General features: G+C 39.4%; 1 protein-coding gene across 3 annotated transcripts in view; it reads right to left on the reverse strand.

Moving 5' to 3' along the window:
• The window catches only part of rbm27 (RNA binding motif protein 27), a 146,777-nt gene that overhangs the window by 69,501 nt on the left and 54,058 nt on the right, over positions 1–23,218 (reverse strand). For all 3 annotated transcript variants that reach the window (XM_043703208.1, XM_043703210.1, XM_043703209.1), the window contains exons 9-15: positions 15,272–15,421; positions 13,328–13,472; positions 12,335–12,497; positions 8,956–9,165; positions 6,710–6,853; positions 5,547–5,672; positions 1,334–1,408 (exon numbers count right to left, since the gene is read on the reverse strand). In XM_043703208.1, the coding sequence (XP_043559143.1) occupies positions 1,334–1,408; positions 5,547–5,672; positions 6,710–6,853; positions 8,956–9,165; positions 12,335–12,497; positions 13,328–13,472; positions 15,272–15,421 (1,013 nt within the window). The remainder of the gene's footprint in view (positions 1–1,333; positions 1,409–5,546; positions 5,673–6,709; positions 6,854–8,955; positions 9,166–12,334; positions 12,498–13,327; positions 13,473–15,271; positions 15,422–23,218) is intronic.

The following is a 23,218-nucleotide window of genomic DNA, read 5'->3' on the forward strand; positions in this document are numbered from 1 at the left end:
GACCTCTCCGCCCCCACCCCAGTCTGACCTATCACCCTCACCTTGACCTCTTTCCACCTATCACATTTCTGACGCCCCTCCCCCAAGCTTTTATCTTAGCCTGCTGGACAAACTTGCCTCATTCCTGAAGAAGGGCTTATGCCCGAAACGTCGATTCTCCTGTTCCCTGGATGCTGCCTGACCTACTGCGCTTTTCCAGCAACACATTTTCAGTTCTGATCTCCAGCATCTGCAGACCTCACTTTCTCCTGTATGATAATATTTCCAACCTAAGTCCTATCTCAACGCAGGACAAAATTTGGCCACACATTCACATAGTCACAGAGACCACCTACTTCCACAAAGTAACACTTGACTTTACCCCCATTAATTCATTTACCAGGGGTCAGTTAGCTGGATAGCTGATTTTCGATGTAGCATGATGCTAAAAGAATGGGTTCAATTCCCACACTGGCTGAGGTTTTCATGAAGAACTCTCTCTCAACCTCTTCCTTTGCTGTGGTGACTCTCGGATCAAACGACCACTAGTTCTCAGTCTAATGAAAAAGCACATCTATGGCCAGTTATAACTATGGTCTTTACCTTTGAGAGCTCATCTGTTGCCGAAACCCTCATATGTTTACAGAATTATTCTGAAGCACTGCTGATTAATCTTCCATATTTTACACTCTAAACTGGAGATATTCCTAACTCTGCTGTCCACACCCTAACATGCAGCATATCCAATTTATGACCTCCCACTGCTCAATGACCTACACTGCTTCAATTTTAAAATTCTCATCCAGAGAATTTAAGTTTAAGTTCTTAATTGGCCTTACCCTTCCCTAACTCTGCAATCACACACACCCCACAACCTCCAAGATATCAACATTCCTTTAATTCTGCCTTCATTCCCAATTTTAAGTGCCCCATCATGCCTTCAACTACCAAGGTCCGAAGCTTTGCAATGCCCTCTCTAAACGTCTTATTTCTTTTGAGAAACTTCTTAAAACCTATTTTTACCAAATATCTTTTTTTGCGGTTTAGTATCCTGTGAAGCACCCCAAAAAGTTTTCTCACCTCAAAGGCACAATATAAATACGTGCTCCTGTTGAAAGGTGCTGTTGTGAATATCTACATCAGGCTCTTCACAATTCTTTAATGTTTTATGCTGCCTTTCATTTTATTATATTCTAGTATTCCTTTTAAGTATTTATTTCCCCAGTGAATAGTTAGGCAGCCACTTAATAACAAAGTATTTGCTTGGTAAATCTGGCAAGCAAATATTCTTGAATGCACAGCAAAAAGTGTGGATGGACAGAAATTTCATCAAAATTAGTCTAGATGTTCTTACCTTCTGGCACTCAATTTGTTTTTCTAACATCTCTTGTTTCTTTTTCCGCATATCTTGCTGTAACTTTAAAGCTTCCTAAAATTGAAAAACAAAATCAAATGAATGATCATCACTTCAATTCAAACAAAGTTTGTGCACACTGTGCACAGTGATAAATTTTCATTTCGCTCGTGAAAACAGTACTCAAGACGTAAACTTTCCACTTTTTATGAAGGTAATTGCTCAAAATTAGGATAGATTCTCAATGAAACAATCCAAAAACTCTCAAGTAAGATCATGTGTGTCACCGATGTGGTACAGCTTTAATAATTATTTTTTCCTTAACAAGAAAGACAGAATCTACTTCTGCAGTTCCAGTATCACTCAATTAAACTAGGAGCACAATTTTTTACCATCTTGACTGAATAATTAATTTTAATATTACATTCTCTATTTCCCACTTAATGGTCCACACTCGGCAGAACATGCCTTTGATGTTAAGGGCTGTCATTCTCACCTCATCTAGGGAATTCAGCTCTCTGATCCATGTTTGAACCAAGACTGTATTGAGGTCAGCAGGTGTGTGGCCCTGGGTGTCAGTGAGCATATGATTGCTGAGCAGATGCTGCTTGATAGCAATGTTGATGACATCTTGCAATACTTCGTTGATGATATAAAAGTCGACTGATGAGGCTGTAATTGGCTGGGTTGGATTTGTTCTGCTTTTTGTGTACAGGACAAACCTGGACAACTTTCCACATTGTCAGGTAGATACCAGTGCTGTAATGTACTGGAAGATCTTGGCAAGGGGAGCAGCAAGCTCTGGAATCTTCAGTCTTTTTGCCACAGTATTGTCCAGCCCATAACCTTTGCAGTATCAAGGGGGTACCTCCAATTTTCTTGAAATCACATGGGAGTGAATTAAAATTGCTGAAGACTGGCATCTGTGACGCTGGGGACCACTGAACCAGGGTAAAATGGATCACCCATAAATGAAGGCAAGCATCCAGTATGCTTACTTCATTACCCTGTCTACCTGTGCTGACACCTTCAAGGATATATGGACTCGTACACCAAGGGTCCCTTTCTTCCTTAGCATTCCCTAGGGACCTACTATTCATTGTGTACATCCTCCCCTTACTAGCCTCCAAAAATGCATGACCTCATACTTATCAAGAGTGAATTCCATCTGAAATTGCTCTGCTCAATTTACAAGCTGATCAATATCAGACTGTCGCCGGAGACCATCCTCCTCACTATCAGTAACACCGTCAATTTTTGCGCCATCTACAAAGCTTCTCATTATACCTTCTAAACTTACATCCAAGCCATTAACATACATAACAAACAATAAGGGTTTGCACCAATCCCTGTGGTACACTGCTGGTCACAGGTTTTCAATCACAAAAACATCTCTCTACCATCACCCTTTGTCTCCTGTTTGCAAGCCAATTTTGGATTCAGTTTACCAACTTGCCTTGTCCCAATGGCTCTTACCTTTGGAATCAGACTTCCAAGTGAAACCTTTTCAAAAGCCTTACTGAAGTCCACATAAACAATATCAGCAGCACCATCTTCATCAGTCTATCTAGTCCCCCTTTCAAAAAACCTATTAAATTCGTCAAACAGGATCTCCCTTTATCAAATCTGTGATGACTACTCCTGATCAATCACTGCCTTTCCAAGTATTGTTTAATCCAGTCCCTCAGAATTTTTTGGAATTATTTCCCGATTACTGATATCAGATGAACTGGTCTGTAATTACGCGGCCGACCCCTGCTGTCCGTTTTGAACAGAGGAACCACATTTGCTATCTTCCAATCATCTGGCACTTTACCTGTGGCCAGTGAAGTATTAAATATCGACATTCAGGTATTAAATACCCAACAATCACCTCCCTTGACTCCCAAAGCATCCTGGGACATATTTCATCAGGCCCTGAGGGTTTATGCATCTTTAAGCTAGCTAAAAGAACTAACATCTCCTCCTTATTAATCTTAAAATGTTCTAAAACCTTACCATTCCAACTACAATGTCTCTCTCCTCTGTGGATACAGAGGAGAAGTGCTCACTCAAGACGTCACCCACATCCTCAGGCTCCATGTGCAGGTTGCCCCTTTGACCTTTAACAGGTCCCACTCTTACTCTTAACATACTTATAAAAAGTCTTGGGATGGAAGATAAGCTTTGGGTAGTTAGGAAGCATGCTGTTCACACTAAAAACAGCCATTTCAACCACAAACAACTCAACACCCCCACCCCCCTACACCACCACCACCCCCAACCCTGCCCACCTAACAAAAAGCCAATAATGGCAAACTGAAGAATGCAAATATTTTTGAACGCGAAGGGAAGGTCAGAATTTTTCTCACCATCTCCATACTCTTGACCTGATGAAGGAGGGAACTTGATGGATTAAGCCAAGACAAGGCCCTGAGTAACTTTTGCAGTTGAGTCCTGACTGATTTCAAACAATGACAATCATCTTCTTTTGTCTTAAGCGCTGAAAAGATTTCCCCTGGATTTCCAATCAGTTAAATTTTGCTTAGGCTTCTTGATGCCCAATCAAATGTTATTTGGTGCCTGTCTGCCATCACAATTAATCCAGTGACAGGGATGGTCTTGGATGTCAGTGAACCAATTGATGCCCTTATGATGGCGATTAAGGGCCTCATTCACTGCTGCCAGGATTTAACCAATGATAGGGGAGGCCCAGCAAGTGCCCAGCCTCGCAAATTTCATTTGCAGGCTGTTTGTATATGAGTAAAATCTCCCCTTAAGAAGCTTTATAGGCTGAGTGGAAAGCTCCCCTAAAGTTTAGATCCCTCTCCACCCACTCCACCACCCAATGTTGATCTCCTTCCAATGGCCTCTCAAATCCTACGACTTAACAGAAACATTGCCTCAAACCAACTAATGGGCAAGTACGGAAGGTAAGAAATCAGATACCTCAAGTAATTCAACCCATTGGCTGGGTGATGACTGAAAAGTACGAGTCACTGATTATGCCAGGTTGTTGTTTTGATTTGTTGACTTTCCCAATTTTGGCACAAGTTCCAAGGCTTATTGAGTAAATCCTTGCAGTGTTAACTGAATGCATATTTATTGTGTCTGGTACATAGGTCAATACTGGATATTTCATCAGATTGTATTCTTCTTGCAGATTGGAGAAGGATTGCACCTTTTCTTCCCTCCGTACACGAGATGGCATTTTTTGTACATCATTTTATCACATTATCATTTGATAGCAATATTGTTATTCCAGGTATATTTAATTAACTGAATTCAAATACTGCTACAACAATGAGTAAGTTTAGGAATTATAGAAATTCACATTTTAGTGCAATATCTTTACATGTCCAGGCCTCTGGACTGCCAATGTAGCACACGGGGATCGGTGTGTTCTTCTGCTTGAAAGACAATGTAAGGTAACAAATAGAATTTTGGCCTTTATTGCTCAGGGCTAGAATTTTAAAATAGTAAGGTCTTTTTGCAACTGGTTGTATGTTCCAGGCTGTACCTGGAATACTATGTACAGTTCTAACTTAAAGGGTTTACTGGAATTTGAGGTGGTTCAAAAGAGATTCAATAGACTGATTTCTGGAATGAAGAGGTTGACTAATCAAGAATTGCTGAACAGATTAGACCTTTATTCATTACAGTTTAGGAAAATAGGAGATGTCTTATTGTTTCTGAGGGGGCTTGATAGGATACATATTGAGATGTTGTTACAACTAGCATAAGAATCCCAAACTGGCAGTACAGTTACACAGTCAGGGACACCCATGTTAAACTAAGATAAAAAGAAATTTCTTCCAGAGCATTGTAAATGTCTGGAATTCTCTATCCCAGAGTGTTGTTATCACTGAAATTATGCAAAGAGAAGGTACACAGATTTTTGAAATAACTGGGGAGTTGAAAGCTATGAAGAGTTGGCATGACAGGGGTTCAGACTTGGGGGAGATCAGCCATGATCTTATTGAATGGCAGGGAAGGCTTGATGGGCTAAATGGCCTACTCCTGATCCTATTTCACATGTTCTTAAACTATTCCAGTTGCATATCACTATGCCACTGCACTCTTTTGCTGTTCTAGGAGCTTTCAATACATCTGCTTAAAACTATAAATTAAATCCAGCATTCAAAAACTCACTTGAAAGTGCAGGAAATTTAATTCAAAAATGAAATGAAGTGTAAAAGATCACAAAGAATACGGGTAATAACTTCGAGAGTACCTGTTTTTTCTTGAGCGCTTCTTTTGCTTCAAGTGCTTTACTGGATGTAACAGGAGATTTATGATTTGTCTTTGTGACTGCAGAACTATACCCTGGCTTTACCAGGCTTGTGGAGGTAGGAGGTCCCTAGGGGAAACAAAGGTAACAGAAAAAACTGTTTTGTCCAATCTATCAGTAAAAGAAGCAAAGTGATAGCAGAGAAAACTTTTTCAAACAGCAAGTGGTCAGTGCATAGAATACATTGCCTGAGTGTGTGATGATGGCAAGCTCAAGTGAAGCATTTAAAAGGGAACTACATGATAATTTGGAAAGATACAACATGCAGGGATATAGAGAGAAGCAGGAGAATGGCAGTAGGTGATTTACTCATTCATTTGCTCATATCCTGGCAAGTCTGATGTGTTGCACTACCCCTTTATGCCCTCTTTGACTAACATTTGTCCTTCTTCAGTTTAGCAAAATCACTCTTAGTTCCTTCCATTCCAAGTGCAACCAAAACATCTCCAACCAATGCATCATATTCCAGCCAATGCAGCACGCCTGTCAATATCATCATCAAGGATATCTACTTGGCCCCCATCCCCTTCTTCATCCACATGCTGCATGTGAGCAACAATACTTATACACTGGATCACTTTTCATATGCATACTTAGGAGAACAAGCTCTACCAGTCCACCACCAATGAACCCACTTTGTACTCTTCTTCAGTTGTCAGAGTACCTGTTCACTATCCAGTCTTAATTCAACTAGAATTAACATTAGTTAACTCAACTTGGTTCAATTAGATTAAACATCAGGGACACAAACTGTTGCTGCTGGTTTGTTTCAAAAATTCCATACCTCAGCTCCAGTTCTAACTTCTAGACACCATTAGGCTGAACTGACTTGAAACCTCAGCATCATATTCAATCTTCAGCTGAGTTTCCAACTACATCTGGCCTGCTGCTGAGACCCACTGTATGCAATCTTCCCAGCATCATTCCCTTACCAATGAACTCTACTGCCTGACTTATACTCGCTTCCAGTTCACAAAGCAACAAGTGTAAATGTTTTTGTCCTTTTCATTAAAATTCCTACAGAACCTAGCTGCTCTCTACTTTTTCTGCTTTGAAGATGTTAAATAAATGCTAGAAGCGAAGCATTAATGTGAAACATTCATTACCTGAGAAGCTTCTCCGCCAGCCCCAAGCTGGCTAGAACAGGTTTGTGTTCCATCAGACGGATTTCCAACCAGGGAGCCAAGTCGTTGCTTTACTGTTGCATTTGTTAGTACAAAAGATCCTGGGCTTTGGTTTCGGTTTAATATCTGGAACATAGATAATAAATTTGTGATAACAGGTGTTAAAGTTCAACACATGGCTTTTTTGCTCACAATCCATCTTAAAAATCTTATAATCACACGTTTGTACATTTGGAATGTGATTGAAGCATTTCAAAAACAGTTCAAATTAGGTGAAAACTGACTCGCATATCATTTTACGTTAGAGTCATTATGGTATAGTAAAAGCCCATTAAGGCCCATGAAGTCTACATTAGTTGTTGAGTTCAAAGTTTAAAATACAACCTTATCCGAAGTAGTAATAAAATTTAAGAGGAATTACTAAGAAAAAATATCTTTGCAATTTTATAAGCACAAGTTGTAACAAACATGCACAAAGTAAACTATATTAGACTGATTATAGAAGGTAAATAAAACTTCCTAAAGAATTCCTATAACACATGCAACCAGAGTGAAACCACCAGCTGCTAACTTTCAGCAGAAATCAGATTTCCAACTTCCCACTTTTTAAAACACTTCTAGTCCAATTGAAATCAAGCAACAATCACCTTTGCAGGTTGTTCAAATGAGGCAAACAGCTGAAAGCAGGGAGAAAGAGGAGAAGTGAAGGAAAAATAAAAAAAAGCAAAAATGTAGGAAAAGAAATCACAGACATCAAAGAAGATGAAAAGTAACACAGGAGATAGAAACACTGTCAATATCCTATTAAAGAGGGTGGTGTTGAAATGGTTTTTGGTGGTAGTGGCTTTAAGAGGCAGACAGCCTTTTGTTGTACCATCCTCAAACAACACAGAATCAGATATGCTGTTTAAATCCACTATCATACATGCTGTCTGTTTTGAATAACTCTTGATGATAGGCTCGAGTGTGTGGTGCTGAAAAGGACAGCAGGTCAGGCAGCATCTGAGGAGCAGGAAAATTGACGTTTCGAGCAAAAGCCATTCATCAGGAATGAGGCTGTGAGCTGAGGGGGTAAAGGTGCAATAGGTGGATGGAGGTGGGTGTAATGGGGATAGGTTGGAGGGGAGGGTGGAGTGGATAGGTGGGAAGGAATATGGACAGGTAGGACTGGTCATGAGGGCGGTGCTGAGCTGGTAGGCTGGAACTGGAATAAAGAAGATGAAGGGGAAATGAGGAAATTGGTGAAATCCATATTGATGCCATTAGGTTGGAGGGCCTCAAGGCAGAAGATGAGGCGTTCTTCCTCCAGGCGTCGGGTGGTTAGGGAGTACCGATGGAGTAGGCCCAGGAGCTACATTTCCTCGGCGGAGGGAGAGGAGGAATTGAAGTGTTCGGCCACGGGGCAGTGGGGTTGGTTGGAACGGGTATCCCGGGGATGTTCTCTGAAGCGCTCAACAAGTAGGACTGATGATAGGCTGCTGAGCATGACACTATGCAAAGTATATGGAAAGTCCCTTTTTGACAGTGATTATATCTACAACTGTTGAACTCTTTGCTGTAGTGAAGTTCGATTTAGATGTAACTGGATGAAAGGATAGTTTAGTACAGTACTTGGCAACCTATCACGTAAAATATATGAATTCCCACTGTGATTTTTAAAGTGAGTCAGCATATCCTACACCAATAACTGATTTAGGAGAAAAGCACTCACTTTTTGCCAACTACATCAAACTAGCATACCATTTTTGAAATAACTCATTCAAAGCTTAAATTCATTATGGGGTAATTGTGGGTGTTAAAATGTATCTTGCTACTTTACACTGTAGCAGACAAAACAAACAGGATCTTCAATAACTGCACCAATACAATCAAAGTACAAAATCAATTACAACCATGGTTATTGGAAAGTAAGTAGCTCCAGGGTTGGTTTTGAACTTTTGATATGAAGTCCAAGTTACAAAAAATTGGACTGCCCATTTCAGTAAGTTCACATCTCACTGGATTAGTACTTAGTATAAAATAACTTGGTAACATTTATTAGTTCTCAAAACATTAGTGCACATGCATAATTAATTTTTCCAAATGGGATGCATGTTCACATTTAAACTCATTAAAAAGGTGATGTCGATTTGGCTTCCAGATATGAAATCAAAAGATCTTTATGCCAAGTATAAAACATGTGCCAGTTTGATTAATAAAGGTTTAAAATTGCAGCGAATAAACAGTACCTTATGAACAGTGCTATGTTGTGACACTGCTAACTGTTGTGCCTGTACTTGCTGATGTGATTGCTGCTGAACTCCATTGTTCTCGCGGTGCCAGTATACTCTAATAAACCTGTTGTTCAGTACTGCTGCGGTACTGGAAATAGCCCGTTTTGCTTCCTCATTCTGAGAGTACTGAATAAGAGCTGCTTCAGGATCACCACTAAATGCAACCTGGAGGGAGGATATTGGCAGAAAACTGCATGTTAAAACATAATGCTTGTACACTGATCTGAGAAAAATGATAGCTTCATCTTTTATTTTTGGCTGGGAACAACCTTTAGCTGATCCAAGTATGATTCCTTGTGCCATTACAATTACAGCTAATGATCTTTTGCAGTGATAGCATCCCTTCATCTCGGCCAAAAAGACCACGTTCAAGCCCCACCTGTCCCCAAGGTATATTAGAACACACTCAAACAGGCTGATTAAAAACAATTTTTTAAAAATCAAACCTGGTGTAAAATTAACAGAAATGTTTCTAAACAATTTGTGTATGAGCAACAGAGCTATAGTCATTGATCTCCGCGATAAAAATCATGACCTGGTAAATTATTAAACTTGTCTACTCTAATACAGTGCAATGGCTATTGTTTTGAATGTTAAGACAACAAAACTGCATGTTGAAGAAGAAAATATATGGGTGCAATATCAATGTTTCAGCAATCATATTTATGGTCCTGAATTGCCTTTCAACTTTGATGGCAGTATTATTGAACAGATTTTTAAAACCATCAAGAAAACAGATTATATTGGATTTAGTTAAGAATCATGAACTGGAACTTTTTGATACCATGTGGTAAGGATGCATCTTGAAATTTTCCTATTTGAAAGCTGACTGCTACATGATTACAAGTTGTTACTAAGGTTTAGATTTAACATTACAGAGAAATAAATTTCACCAGTTTGCAACCAAACCTGCACTCATCACCTCTGTTCTTCATGACTAACAACAGTCATCAGGAACATTGACCCTGTCTAGTCCTATTAGAACTTTATAGGTTTCTATAGGATAACCAACATGTCCATCCATTCTTCTAGAGTCTAGTGAATAGACCTAACCAATCCAGTCTCTCTTCACTCATCACATCTAGTTGTCTCAAGTCTATGCCAGCTCTTTGTAGAGTAATTTAGTCAATTCCTTTCATCTCTAAAACCATGAAGATTTATTCCCTTGAAGTGCGCATACAACTTACTTTAAAGTCATTTATATTTTCTGCTCTTGGGCAGAGTTCCAGCTCATTAGCACTTGTTGAAAAAAGACATTTCTCCCTTGCATCACCCTTGAATCTGTTGTCAAAAGTCAAAAGTCTACATCCTCTCTTCTTAAGCAGTGCCTCAGAACTGGGAATGTCTCATTTCCACATCAGTTTCCACATCAGTTCTTTACATTTTCTGAAGCAGTTTATTAGTCTTTACATTTTATTAGTCAACCATTAGTCATGGCCACATGCAGAATTCAAGGGTTGGGCAGATAACAATGTTCCTGATGACTGGGGAGTCCAGCAGTGATTGCAATTTAAGGATACTAGATTGGCCAGGTAAGACTAAGATGAGGAGAAATTTCTTCACCCACAGAATGGTGAGCTTCTTGCATTCTCTGCCACAGAAAGCAGTTGAGGTCATAACAGTGAATGTTTTCAAGAATGAGACAGATATAGTTTTTGCTGTTAAAGGGATTAAAATGTGATGAGAAAACTGGAACAAGACACTGAATTGGACATCAGCCATATTCACATTGAATGATGAAACCAGCTTGAAAGACTGGTAGAGTTTTTGGGGTTTACGAACTCTCCAACACCTCAACCACCTCTGTATGCCCCTGACAAAGTCTCCCAACGTGTTTGGTACCTTTCAAATTAACCTTCTTCATTTTCATCTCTGTAGAAAGATAGGGGCCAAGGGCAGGGAAATGTGGATGGACAGAGTGGATGGACATTTTGGTTGACATGGACCAGTTTGAGTCAGAGAGTCCTACAGAGACAGGCCTTATGACTCTCTCTATGACTCTATTTTGGTTGGTCACAAGGCTGGAATTGGCAGAAATGCTTGACCTCTTTCGGGATACCCTTAAAGAATCCCCAAAAATCTTTCTGCTGTTCTCCTAGAAGCCTCCTAATGTAGAGTTCAGAATAGAATAGCTGCTTCAGGAGTTTAGTGCCAGGAATATGAATGATACATCTCTCCCCCAACTGACTGAGATCAATAACAAGATTTTGGGAAATATCCTCTTGTCCAATTTACTGGAACAGTTTCTTTGCCGTCCTTCTCCAAACTGGTCATAATCTTGTACACCTTTACCTGCATCTACCCTCAATCTCCTTCAATGCAAGAAAACAATCCAAGCCTCTCCAACCTAACCTTGTAGCTAAAGACCACATTCTAAAAATTAATCATTTGATTAAAAGATGGATCATTTTATTTTGAAAAGGTGAATTCTAAACTTGATGGCTTTATTTTGAAAAGGTGAATATTTGATGGCAATATTTTTAATCATTATTATCCTTCCTTGTTCTTGCAGCTACTTTGTAAGGAAGTATCTAGTAAATGTTTAAAGACTAAATAGAGACCTTTAATATTAATAAAACGTTTTCTTTCACCATACAGGATGCAGTACAGCAAACGTTTTATTAACTGCTATTTGTGGGACGAGGAGCGTGCTGGTTGATCAAATATTCTGGATAATCAAGAAGATAATCATAACCATAGCAAGCCCTGACACTGAAGCTTTGAGACATCAACATCCCTCAAACATCTACGTAAAACCATCAACACATGCCTAAAATCCATGTAAAAACACACTAAGTAATAGAAATGTAATGCAGGGAGTATACACGTTACTGTTATACTTTATTTACCTCATAAATACTTGGGCATAGTGGTATTTGAGGGATATAAGTTTTGCTGGTTGATCAGGTGCCAGTTAAGACACAAATTTGCTGTATTTTAATTCAGCCAAATGTCATCTTGATAAAAGTCAAATTGATTTGGATTGGATGATTTGATTTGCCAAAAATACTCAGAGACAATTAAAGGCTGGCTGTCAAAGTTAACTTTGAAGGTTACTTTGAAAATAAGGAGTTAAAACGCATGATAAAGAGAGTAATGCATGCTTTTATCTTGCATATGGAATAGGCTTTGCCTCAATGGTGTAGTTGGAAGTCAAAAATAAGCTAACATTTCAATCATCAGCAGTGAAACTTCTTTCTTTGATGTATAGATTTTCGCCTGAAAGCAGGTGACTGTTCAACAGAAATATCTAATATCAATGCTCCTTTACAAATTTCAGGGAAAAAGACGTTTTTTCAAAGGAACTAAAACTCTTCTGGCTCAATCTCCTTACCTGAATATTGACAATAGTACCAAATTTACTGAAATGTTCATTGAGCTGGGTAATGGTATTCATTTCCCTTGGGATTTTGCGGACTTCTAGCTTTGTATTATCATAGGTGTGTTGAGTCTTCTTCTGAAATCCTTGCTTGTTTTGATGATTGAAGTTTTGCCTGCTGAATTTTGAAAAAGTGCAACATTTACATAATGACAAAGAAAACTCAAGCATCTCAGTTAGGATAAAGATTTGCCTGCAGCAAAGACTTGAGAAATTTGCTTGTGTCAAAGTTAAATCCTACTTCAAGTTTCAGTTTTGGAGAAAAGAAAGAAAAAAAGTGAAATCTTTGCATCCATTAAACTGCTACTTGAATATCCAACTTCCATCAACCTGATGATACGAAATATTACTGCCAATTTAGAGATGTGAAAATGGCTAAAATAGCAAACTGGCACATATAAAATATATAATTACCCCACTCCCTAACCTTCCCCTCAAGATTCCATAAGTTCTGCAGTAGCACAATCGTATTATGCATCAAAGATGATAGATTTCAATTCAAAAAACGCACAACACAACAAACTTCCAATTTCAGCATACCAAGGGAACGTACAAAGCAAAGACCAAACTTGCATTCAAAATTCAAACCAAATTCATATCTTGTTTTCTAAGTTGCTCTTTGACTTGGGATTAGAAGAGAAATTAATGCAATACGTCACATCATGTTTACATTAGAAGCAACAGAAACATTATATTAATAAATTAATCTATGGGATGGGTGAGAATAAATCCACACCAAACTAGTGGAACACAATCCTTCTTGCTGCTGATTGCAAGACACATGTGAGAAGTCTGGCCTCCATACTCATTACCCAGTCCATGTAAAACCGGGATTAGAGTATTTATTCTTCAAAATATATGTTATCCATTCCTCACAGTGGTAGCTCCTGCCCCAGAAAAACACAAACGTTCACAAAAACAACTTTGGATATAACAGTCCAACATTACTTTTCCATCCATGGTTTTTTCAAAGGTGGTCCATCCACAGTTACAACAGTCCTTTTCCTAGATTCTGGTTCAATAACTACACGTGAAACATTGTTGCTTGTTGTAGTAGCTAGAGAGATCTCGGCTTGGTTTATCTTCACAGGCACTGCAAGTGTTAAGAAGATGAACAACATCTGTTAGTCATCTAAATACACAAACAACATAACCAAGTTGCACACAGCATACCAAATAGCTTCTGAAATGTGATTTAGTTTCAATTTGGTTAAAGTCAAAGCTACCCATCAGATCAAAACCATGAAGTTACAAATTCTCAATTGACATCTTCGGCATGCAGCTTCACGGAGGTAAAAATAGAAAATGATGTCATGCTAGCATCTCAGAACAAAGACATTGTGCTGTGCAGATACAAAAACACTTCAGATGCACTTGGTGACATATTATCCGCCTCCATCATGTGGGGTTCTGCTGCATCTGATTTCAGGCTAATTGGCATTCAAGGTCGACAACATCCCTAAAACCCAATCCAAAATACAATGACCTGCAATTAACCTGACCATCATATGATAAAGATTGAAACGTACTGGAAAATTGCTTGACAGTAAAATAAAACCGGAATCCATTTCACCTTGTTCAAGTCTATTAAAATTCTCCAGATTAAACAGAAGACTTGCCTCACACTAAACTGAAAAGCTAAAATACTTAAAACTAAAGACATTTACCAAGTTAAAATAGGAAACAGCATTTTACAAGATGATTAGGGGTTTAGATAGGGTTGACCATGAGAACCTTTTTCCACGTATGGAGTCAGCTATTACGAGGGGACATAGCTTTAAATTAAGGGGGATCGGACAGATGTTAGGGATAGATTCTTTACTCAGCGAGTCGTGAGTTCATGGAATGCCCTGCCAGTAGCAGTGGTGGACTCTCCCTCTTTATGGGCATTTAAACGGGCATTGGATAGGCATATGGAGGATAGTGGGCAAGTGTAGGTTAGGTGGGCTTGGATCGGCGCAACATCAAGGGCCAAAGGGCCTGTACTGCGCTGTATTTTTCTATGTTCTATTCATTCCGCAATTTAAAATGATCCAATTGAGACAATACCATCACTTTGAAATACAAGCCAACTCAACTAAAATAAAATTTTGCACGAGTAGCTGTTAGCCCTTCTTGCTTTTGTATATTGCACAACACAGTACAAACTGTTTACTTAGTTATAAATTAAACTTTCTGAATTTAGAAACAATAATTAAGTATAGCTCAAGGTTTAATGTCATTAATTGGTAGGGACAGGGGGATCAGGTATAATTTGTCATTTAAATTTGGGATTCTGTGAGTTGGCTAATTCTGTAGCTCAAATGTATATTTTCTGTTCTTAAAGGTTTTGTGGATTGTCGTATCTTGGTGCTCAGAGACTTTTAGGTGCAGACTCCCAAAATATGAATTCACCTTACAAACCATTGTTTCCACATCATCAATTCAAGTTATTCAGTGTTTCAGTATGTTTTTTACACTGTTAAAATGATTGAGATTAACAATACAGTTCAACTCACATGGAGTAGAAACTTCTTGGTTTCTCTACAACCAATTTAGCACATGAATTAACATTTTTGGAAAAACTTCTTCTGAATGGTTGTGCTCAAGAAATGTTTTTGCAAAGAACAAAATTTAGATATATTAGCCTCACCACCATTATCAGACCTGAAGGCTTTAAACAGTATTTCTCTCAATGCATTTTCACAATGTAAGCACAGTACAAAATGAAGACTTATGTTAAAAAAGTCTTCGACACTGTCAGAACATCCAAACGTGTCAAACTTTCAGTCCTGTGACAACTCCTACACTGTGACATAAATTCTGCAACAGTATCTTGTAAATAAGAAATTCTAAAACTAACTGAAGACCACCTGATAATTGCTTGTCATAGACAAATGCAGTATCCTTTACCTCGTGACGGGCCATCCATGGTGCTGGACGTTAAGCCAATCAGATTTGGGCGCTCAGTCTGAATTCGTGGGATGTAGTGTCGATATGGAGGCCTGGCACCACCAGTAATACTGGGAGCTTCAGGGTTATAGCCGTCAGGCTCATAGTTATCTGAAACAGAGAAGCCGTATAATAATCTTTTATTGAACCTAAGTGGAACAGAAAGGTGGTATGGAATCTGGTCATCATGGGTTCTCAGAAGTGTACTTTTAGAAGTCAAGCTTAAATTAACTGGAATCCAACTATATGCTATTTCATAATTGCTGGGAATTATTTAAAAATTCATCCACTGCACATGGAAAGCACTGGCTATACTAACTGGCATTTCTTGCTCATCTCCAATTGCCAAGAGAACAGATAAGGCTTAGCAAATTGCTGTGGGTCATGGGTCAAATACAGACCAGACCAGGCAAAGGTTGATTAATGGAAGGATGAAGCTATTTAATTGAATTGAATTTGCCTTTATTGTCAAATATATTCAATGAGTTTAGTGAAAAGTTTATATGTCGTCACTTACTGCACCGATATAGGTGCAAAGTACCAAAGCACAACTTATTTACTTACAAGATCTTAGACAATAGAGAAATATAATGTCCAACATTGCAGAAATTTGAGTTCAGAATACCCAAGCAGGTTTTTACAACAATCAGCAATGGCTACATATTGCCATTAGGTCAGCTGTTTGTTCCCAATTTTCACCAAATTCAAAGTTCACCATCTGCCATGGTGCAATTCGAACCCATGACCCCAGAACATTTAAGCAGAGATTCCGAATTACCAGTTCATTACCATGACACCACTGTTTCCTTCTTATCCTCATGAAAAACAATGAATGATTCAACGCTACAGCCAAAAGTTTTAGCTCAAGAATTCCCAACTGAGGTTTGCCAATCCAAGTAGTGCTACGATAGCTGCTGTGAAGCTATCGCCAACAGCCGCGTGCCCTTTGAAATGCATTTTGGTTCAACTGGAAGGCATGTTCTAGTACAAAAGGGCTGTAGATGGGATACACTGTTTAAGAAATTATTAATTATCATTACACGTGTTAAAAAATGGGTTGTGTTTTTATCACGATGGCGTCAGTATTTGTTTTGACAAAGTGGGGATTGGTGGCATTTAAGATACAGAAGGTTGAGAACTGGTAGGCTAATCAACTACTCAGTCAAGCTCGATTTCTGCTGTTTCAAAAGTGTGTGAGAAAAGATATTTTTCTTTACTTTACCTCTTTTCATCAATTCCCCCATGGTAGGTGAAACGATGAGAAGTTGAGATAGGAGATGGGGTGGTAGGGAAGGAGAAAAGAGAGAGGGTGGTGGTGAAGGGAAAGAAATAAGCCACCCCCTCAAACTGCTCCCCCGAGTCTGGGAGTATACACAGTACACGTGAAAAGAATTTTGGGAAGCACTCACTTAGGTGCTGTCAAACCAGGATTAAGTAAAACTTTATAACACAAACATTAAAAGTGCATATAAATCCAGCTGCCGAAAAGTGAATGTGTGAAGTGAAATGTGAAATGTGTTATGTAATTTCTAAAATAATCATAACTCCATCGTAACAGTTCTGGTGTTAAAAACAGCAAGTAACCAAGCCACATAGACCTTGAAAGTCCGAAATCTATGCCTAAACAGATAATCCAACTGTGCTGATGCCATAGATACCCCAATGGCCCTCAATACTCAGGACTGGGAAAAGAAAAAAAAAGGAAAACCAAATTCTAAAGGAGCAAACACACTTACACTGCACATTTTCCCTGCTGTCAAGCACTCATTAGTGAAATTCGAACATGAGCAGGCTTTTCAGCTCATTGAATGGTGGAGCTGGCTCAATCAGATCACAATTAATCATTTAGCTCAATATCACATTTTCCCCTGCCATTTTAAAATCTCTTTATGCCACTAATCTCCAGAAATGTGTTTCTGTCTTGGACCTGGTAATGATTTCACTACTGCTGAAGTCAAATTAGTAGGTCTAAGTAGTACATGTTCCACCTTCCTTCCTGCTTAAACAGTAGGATTACGTTTGCTATTTTCCAGTCTACAGGAACCTTTCTTGAATCTACTGAATTTTACAAGATAACTGAAGAAGCTCAACAGGTCCACAGGATTTAACCTTAAGTTCAGTTAATTTTTCAAGAACTACCGATTTACTACTGCCATTTATTTTCATCAGCCCCTGATTGCCCAGTATTCCTGGGAGACTTTCTTCAGTGAAGAGACTTAAAGAAACAGTTTAGTTTCTCCACTATAAATTCTACTGTCTCAATCTATAATGAGTCCACAATCTTTGTTTTTGTTTCCTTTTCATAATACCTAAAGAAGATTTTACTATCTACCTTTGTTTCTCAAGTTTATATGCACACTCTCTTTTCCCTTCCTTATTAATTTATTTGTTGTCTTTTGCTGGGTTCTTAAATGCTTACAATCCTCATGCTTATCAATTTTTTCTGGTTTCCTTATAAACCATTTCCTTTGATCTAATGCAAGCTTCAACTTCTTTCACTAATCACAGTTAATGTACCTTCCATTTGTAAGTTTGTGCCTTGAGGAAACTTGCATCCATTGCACAAATGTAGCATTTCTTTAAATACGAGCCATTGCTTGTGCAGCTAAAATCTTTTTTGGGCATTTCTCCAACTCACCATAGCCAAATTGCCTCTTATACATTTCTAAGGTCATTCCTTCATATTGGAGACCCCAGTGTCATAATGAACTGTACAAAATGCCAAATTCTATTATATTTAGGTTATGTTCTTCCCAAGGTTCCTTTGCGTCAAGGTTATTACTTAGCTCCTTCTCATTACACAACATACAAACACATAAAATAGGAGTAAAAGCAGAACTTTTAGCCCCCCGAGCCTGCTGTCATTCAATAAGATCACAGTTGATCAGTCTGCATTTTGAATTTCATATTCCCATTTAGCAAGCAGATAGCTTTGCTTGCCTTTGCCAAATAAGAATCTACTCATCTCTGCCTTAAAAAATAATGAAATTGACCACACCTTCATGGTGACCTCAAACATTGAAGCAATATCCTCTAATTCTAGACTAACACAACAGGAAACATACTTTTTACATCCACCTCAACAAAGGCAATCATGAAGATATACTCTTCACTTAAGCCACTTCACATTCTTCTAATCTTCAGTGGGAACAAGCCCAGTCTGCTCAGCAATCCTCATAAGATAAACCATTCATTCCAGGTAGCAATCCAGTAAGCCTCCTCCAAACCACCTCTAATGCACTTGCATCTTTCCTTAAATAAAGGAGAACAAAACTGCACAAAGTATTCGCAGTGTATAACTGAATAACTAAGCCCTGTATAACTGAAATGTAGCCTCTTATTTTGATCCACCTCCTAATAAAGGATAGCATTGCAACAGTCTTCCTGATTATGAGCTGTAGCTTTTGTGACTCGTACTAGAATACACAAAACCTCAGAAATACACACCTCAGAATTCTACAATTATTTAACTAATACTTCTTCATTCTTCCCGTTCAAGTGAATAATCTCACATTTCCAACATTATACTCGATCTGCAAGATTTTTACTCATTCACTCAACCTTTGTATATCTGTTTACAACCTCATGTCTTTTTCACCGCATATTTTTCTATCCATTTTGGTATTACCTATCAATTTAGCAACCATTACTTTGCGCCCCTCCTCAAAATCATGTAACAACCATCAACACCAATTCCAGTAGAACAGGATCTCCAGTTGACTCCTCAAAACATTGCATCAGCAACCTATTCTCTGCAGCATTAGCATTGACTTGGTTAACCTAGTTTATGCTTAAAAGTGAAGGCACTGCATTATGCATGTTCCATGCAGCTCTAATTTCTTGATTTAAAGCTTGCCCAACATTACCACAACCATATAAACAAGTCTTGCAAATGTTTGATGCTGTTTGCTGTCTGATGAACACATCAAGTTTGGCAATGATGCCTCAAAAATAGGACACTGATACTCATTGACATTTTCCCCCACATGAACAACCACTAGTTGATGAGGCAACATGCAAGCAATATCTCTAAAACTGAACCTGATAACTGACAAACTTAGAACATGCACCTTTATCTTACTAAAACTAATGAGTCGGCCTGACATAGAAATTTCATCTGCTGTTGGTAAAGCCTCATCTAAAGTTTGGCTGTTGGCTTCTAAGAGAACAATTTAATGGATGATGGAGATGATGAAAAATGGGGAAAGGCTTCAGAAATTTGAAGCCCAAAGGGACTTGGGGGGTCAGAGTTCTAAGATTGTTTTAAGATTAAAATGCAGATTTAGTTGGCAGTTAGGAAGGCAAATGCAATGTTCGCACCAATTTCAAAAGGACTAGAATACAAGAGTAGAGTTATACTGCTGAAGCTGAAGGCCGCTCTTATCAGACCGTATCTGGAACGCTGAGAGCTGTTTTGGGCCCTATACCAAAGGTAAGGTGTGCTGGCCTTGGAAGGGATCCAGCGGAGGTTTACAAGAATAATCCTGAGGATGAAGAGCTTGTCATATGAAGAAAAAGTTGAGGACTCTGGAGTTTCAAAAGATGGAGACTGTCAGGTCTCACATAAACATACAGAATACTGAAAGGTCTGGATGTGATGTTTCCACGACCAGGAGAGACCAAGGGCCAAAGACACAGTTCCAGGTTGAAATGGCAACTCTTTAGAACTGAGATGAGGAGGAATTTCTTCATGCAGACAATGGTTAATCTGTGGGACCCATTGCTGAAAAGGGCTGTGGAGGGCAAGTCATTGAGTGTATGCAAGGCAGAGATGGATAGGCTTTTAATTGGTATGGCGATCAAGGCAGGAGAATGGGGTTAGGAAATACATCAGCCATGAGCGAATGGCGGAGCAGACTCAAAGGGGTGAATGGCCTAATTCTGTTTCTGTATCTTATGGTCTTCTACCCAGCCACTCGAACAGTCAGTGGCAATTTGCATCCTGCAAATGCTGAGAGTCACATAGCTATTTAATACTTTTTGGAGTGTTAATTGGCCGTAGCGGGGGCTTTTGCCGTTCACTCAGGAGGACATTCGGCCTCAAAGCACAAGTAGCACCACCATGATAATGGCAGAGTTAGGATGGGTCAGGGGGTGTTCTAACTTAACGGATGTTTAGTTGGATGGGGAATGTGATCTTGAAGAACAGCTAATAATGCTGCCCCTCTCACCTCCTGTCTGATGCCTGAGCAGGGCAACCTATTGAACTTCATCTCTGTTGTCTGCCTTCTCCTACAATTTGAAAAACTGAAGACAGGCAGAAAGTGGCCCTCAGTGGGTTACTAACTGCAGGTGGTGAAAGCATCTACCTTCTGCTTTCCTCACACCTTCATCATCTCATTCCTCACTAATAACCTGTCTATGTGCTCTTTTCCTTCCAGATACCCATGAAATGCTTCCTGAACAAACAGTGTTGAGAGTGAGAGGACAGTAGAAACCAAACTGGCACTCAATTCCACATCTGCAGCCACCAGCTCAAATACTAACATTATATATACCTAGAGGAAAATCCTGAGGCAACATCTGCATATCCTGAAACATTAGGCAAACCAAGATAGTCATGAAAGGACTTGAGATGCTACTGTCAAGTTTCATAAGAGTTCTACCCCAAAGGACTTACATGAGAAGTTCAAAGCAACAGGCTACAATTGTGTACTGACATGCAGACACAGTGAATGTGCGTCTGCCCTGGCAGGTCTACTAGAAACCCCAATAGCAGTGTCAGAGCATTGAGGAGCCTGGCACCCACTTCATGCCGGACTTTTTCCTGAACTAGGGAGTTCAACCTTTCCAAAATGGAAATGATTACTATGATTGGACATAACAGACAAATGACTCCAGCCTGTCCACTTTTCAATAAAATCATGGCTGATGTAGCTCCCTGTACTTGCACTTAACTCCCTGGACACCTAAAAATTTATTAACATCTGACGTGAATATCATCAATGACCGAGCATTTAAAGCTCTCAATACAGCTCTCATTCAGAATTCTGTGAGGAAATTTCTCATCTCGGCCTGTAAGAGCTTACCCCTTATTCAAGCCAGATAATGCTTGGAAACGTAAATGGCAGGGGATAACATAGTAAAAGATCAAAAGGAGTGGAAAGGTGGTATTATAAGATGATGGAAAAAATATAATGATTATAATACAAGAGGAATTGCAAGTGAAGGGCTGTTCAAGAGAGGGTAGTAAATGGTGCTGGAAAAGCACAGGTGGTCAGGCAGCATCCGAGGAGAAGGAGAATCGACATTTCGGGCATTAGCCATTGAAGAGAGGGTACGGAATAGCAAATAGCCAACAACTCAAATAAATATAGCTTCATTAAGGATATTAATTTCACCACAAATATTTTGTGGGTCTCCACTAGTCTAGAAAATATTCTCATTTTCCATTTTTTTTAAAACAATGATCTTCACACACCATCTAACATCTCTTGTCCGTTCAACTCTCTACTGAAATTTGTACGAAGTCTCTGTGTCTCCCCTGAAACTTGCTTTCTCACCTAACTATGTTACGATTAGCAAACTGTACAGATGGTTGCTTCCAAGAAAAAAGTGCCAGATGTCTTGAAACACAAAGGTAGATAAATTTCCAGGACCTGATCAGATGTACCCTAGAACTCTGTGGGAAGCGAGAGAAGTGATTGCTGGGCCTCTTGCTGAGATATTTGTATCATCAATATTCACAGCTGAGGTGCCAAAAGACTGGAGGTTGGCTAATTTAGTACCACTGTTTAAGAAGGGTGGTAAGGACAAACATGGAACTATAGACCAGTGAGCCTGACGTCGGTGGCGGGCAAGTTGTTGGAGGGAATCCTGAAGGACAGGATGTACATGTATTTGGAAAAGCAAGGACTGAGTAGGGATAGTCAACATGGCTTTGTGTGTGGAAAATAATATCTCACAAAATTGATTGAGTTTTTTGAGGAAGTAACAAAGAGGATTGATGAGGGCAGAGCAGTAGATGGATCTACATGGATTTCAGTAAGGCGTTCGACAAGGTTCCACATGGGAGATTGATTAGCCAGGTGAGATCTCACGGAATACAGAGAGAACTAGCATTTGGACACAGAACTGGCTCAAAGGTACAAGACACAGGGTGGTGGTGGAGGGTTGTTTTTCAGACTGGAGGCCTGTGACCAGTGGAATGCCACAAGGATCAGTGCTGGGTCCTCTACTTTTTGTCATTTACATAAATGACTTGGATGCGAGCATAAAAGGTACAGTTAGTAAGTTTGCAGATGACACCAAAATTGGAGGTGCAGTGGACAGCGAAGAGGGTTACCTCAGATTAAAACAGGATCTTGACCAGATGGGCCAATGGACTGAGAAGTGGCAGATGGAGCTTAATTCAGATTACTGTGAGGTGCTGCATTTTGGGAAAGCAAATCTTAGCAGGACGGATACATTTAATGGTAAGGTCCTAGGGAGTGTTGCTGAACAAAGAGACCTTGGAGTGCAGATTCATAGCTCTTGAAAGTGGAGTCGCAGGTAGATAGGATAGTGAAGGCGGCGTTTGGTAGGTTTTCGTTTATTGGTCAGAGTATTGAGTACAGGAGTTGGGAGGTCATGTTGCGGCAATGGTTAGGCCACTGTTGGAATGTTGCATGCAATTCTGGTCTCCTTCCATTCAGAAAGATGTTGTGAAACTTGAAAGGGTTCAGAAAAGATTTACAAGGATGTTGCCAGGGTTGGAGGATTTGAGATATAGGGAGAGACTGAACAGGCAAGGCTGTTTTCCCTGGAGCATCGGAGACTGAGGGGTGATCTCATAGAGGCTTACAAAATTATGAGGGGCATGGATAGGGTAAATAGACAAAAGTCTTTTCCCTGCGGTTGGGGAGTCAGAGTGTTACAAGGGGACATAAATTTAAGGTGAAGGGTGGAAGGTATAGGGGGAATGTCAGG

This window comes from Chiloscyllium plagiosum, chromosome 14 (assembly GCF_004010195.1).
Source record: "Chiloscyllium plagiosum isolate BGI_BamShark_2017 chromosome 14, ASM401019v2, whole genome shotgun sequence".
Lineage (NCBI taxonomy): Eukaryota > Metazoa > Chordata > Chondrichthyes > Orectolobiformes > Hemiscylliidae > Chiloscyllium > Chiloscyllium plagiosum.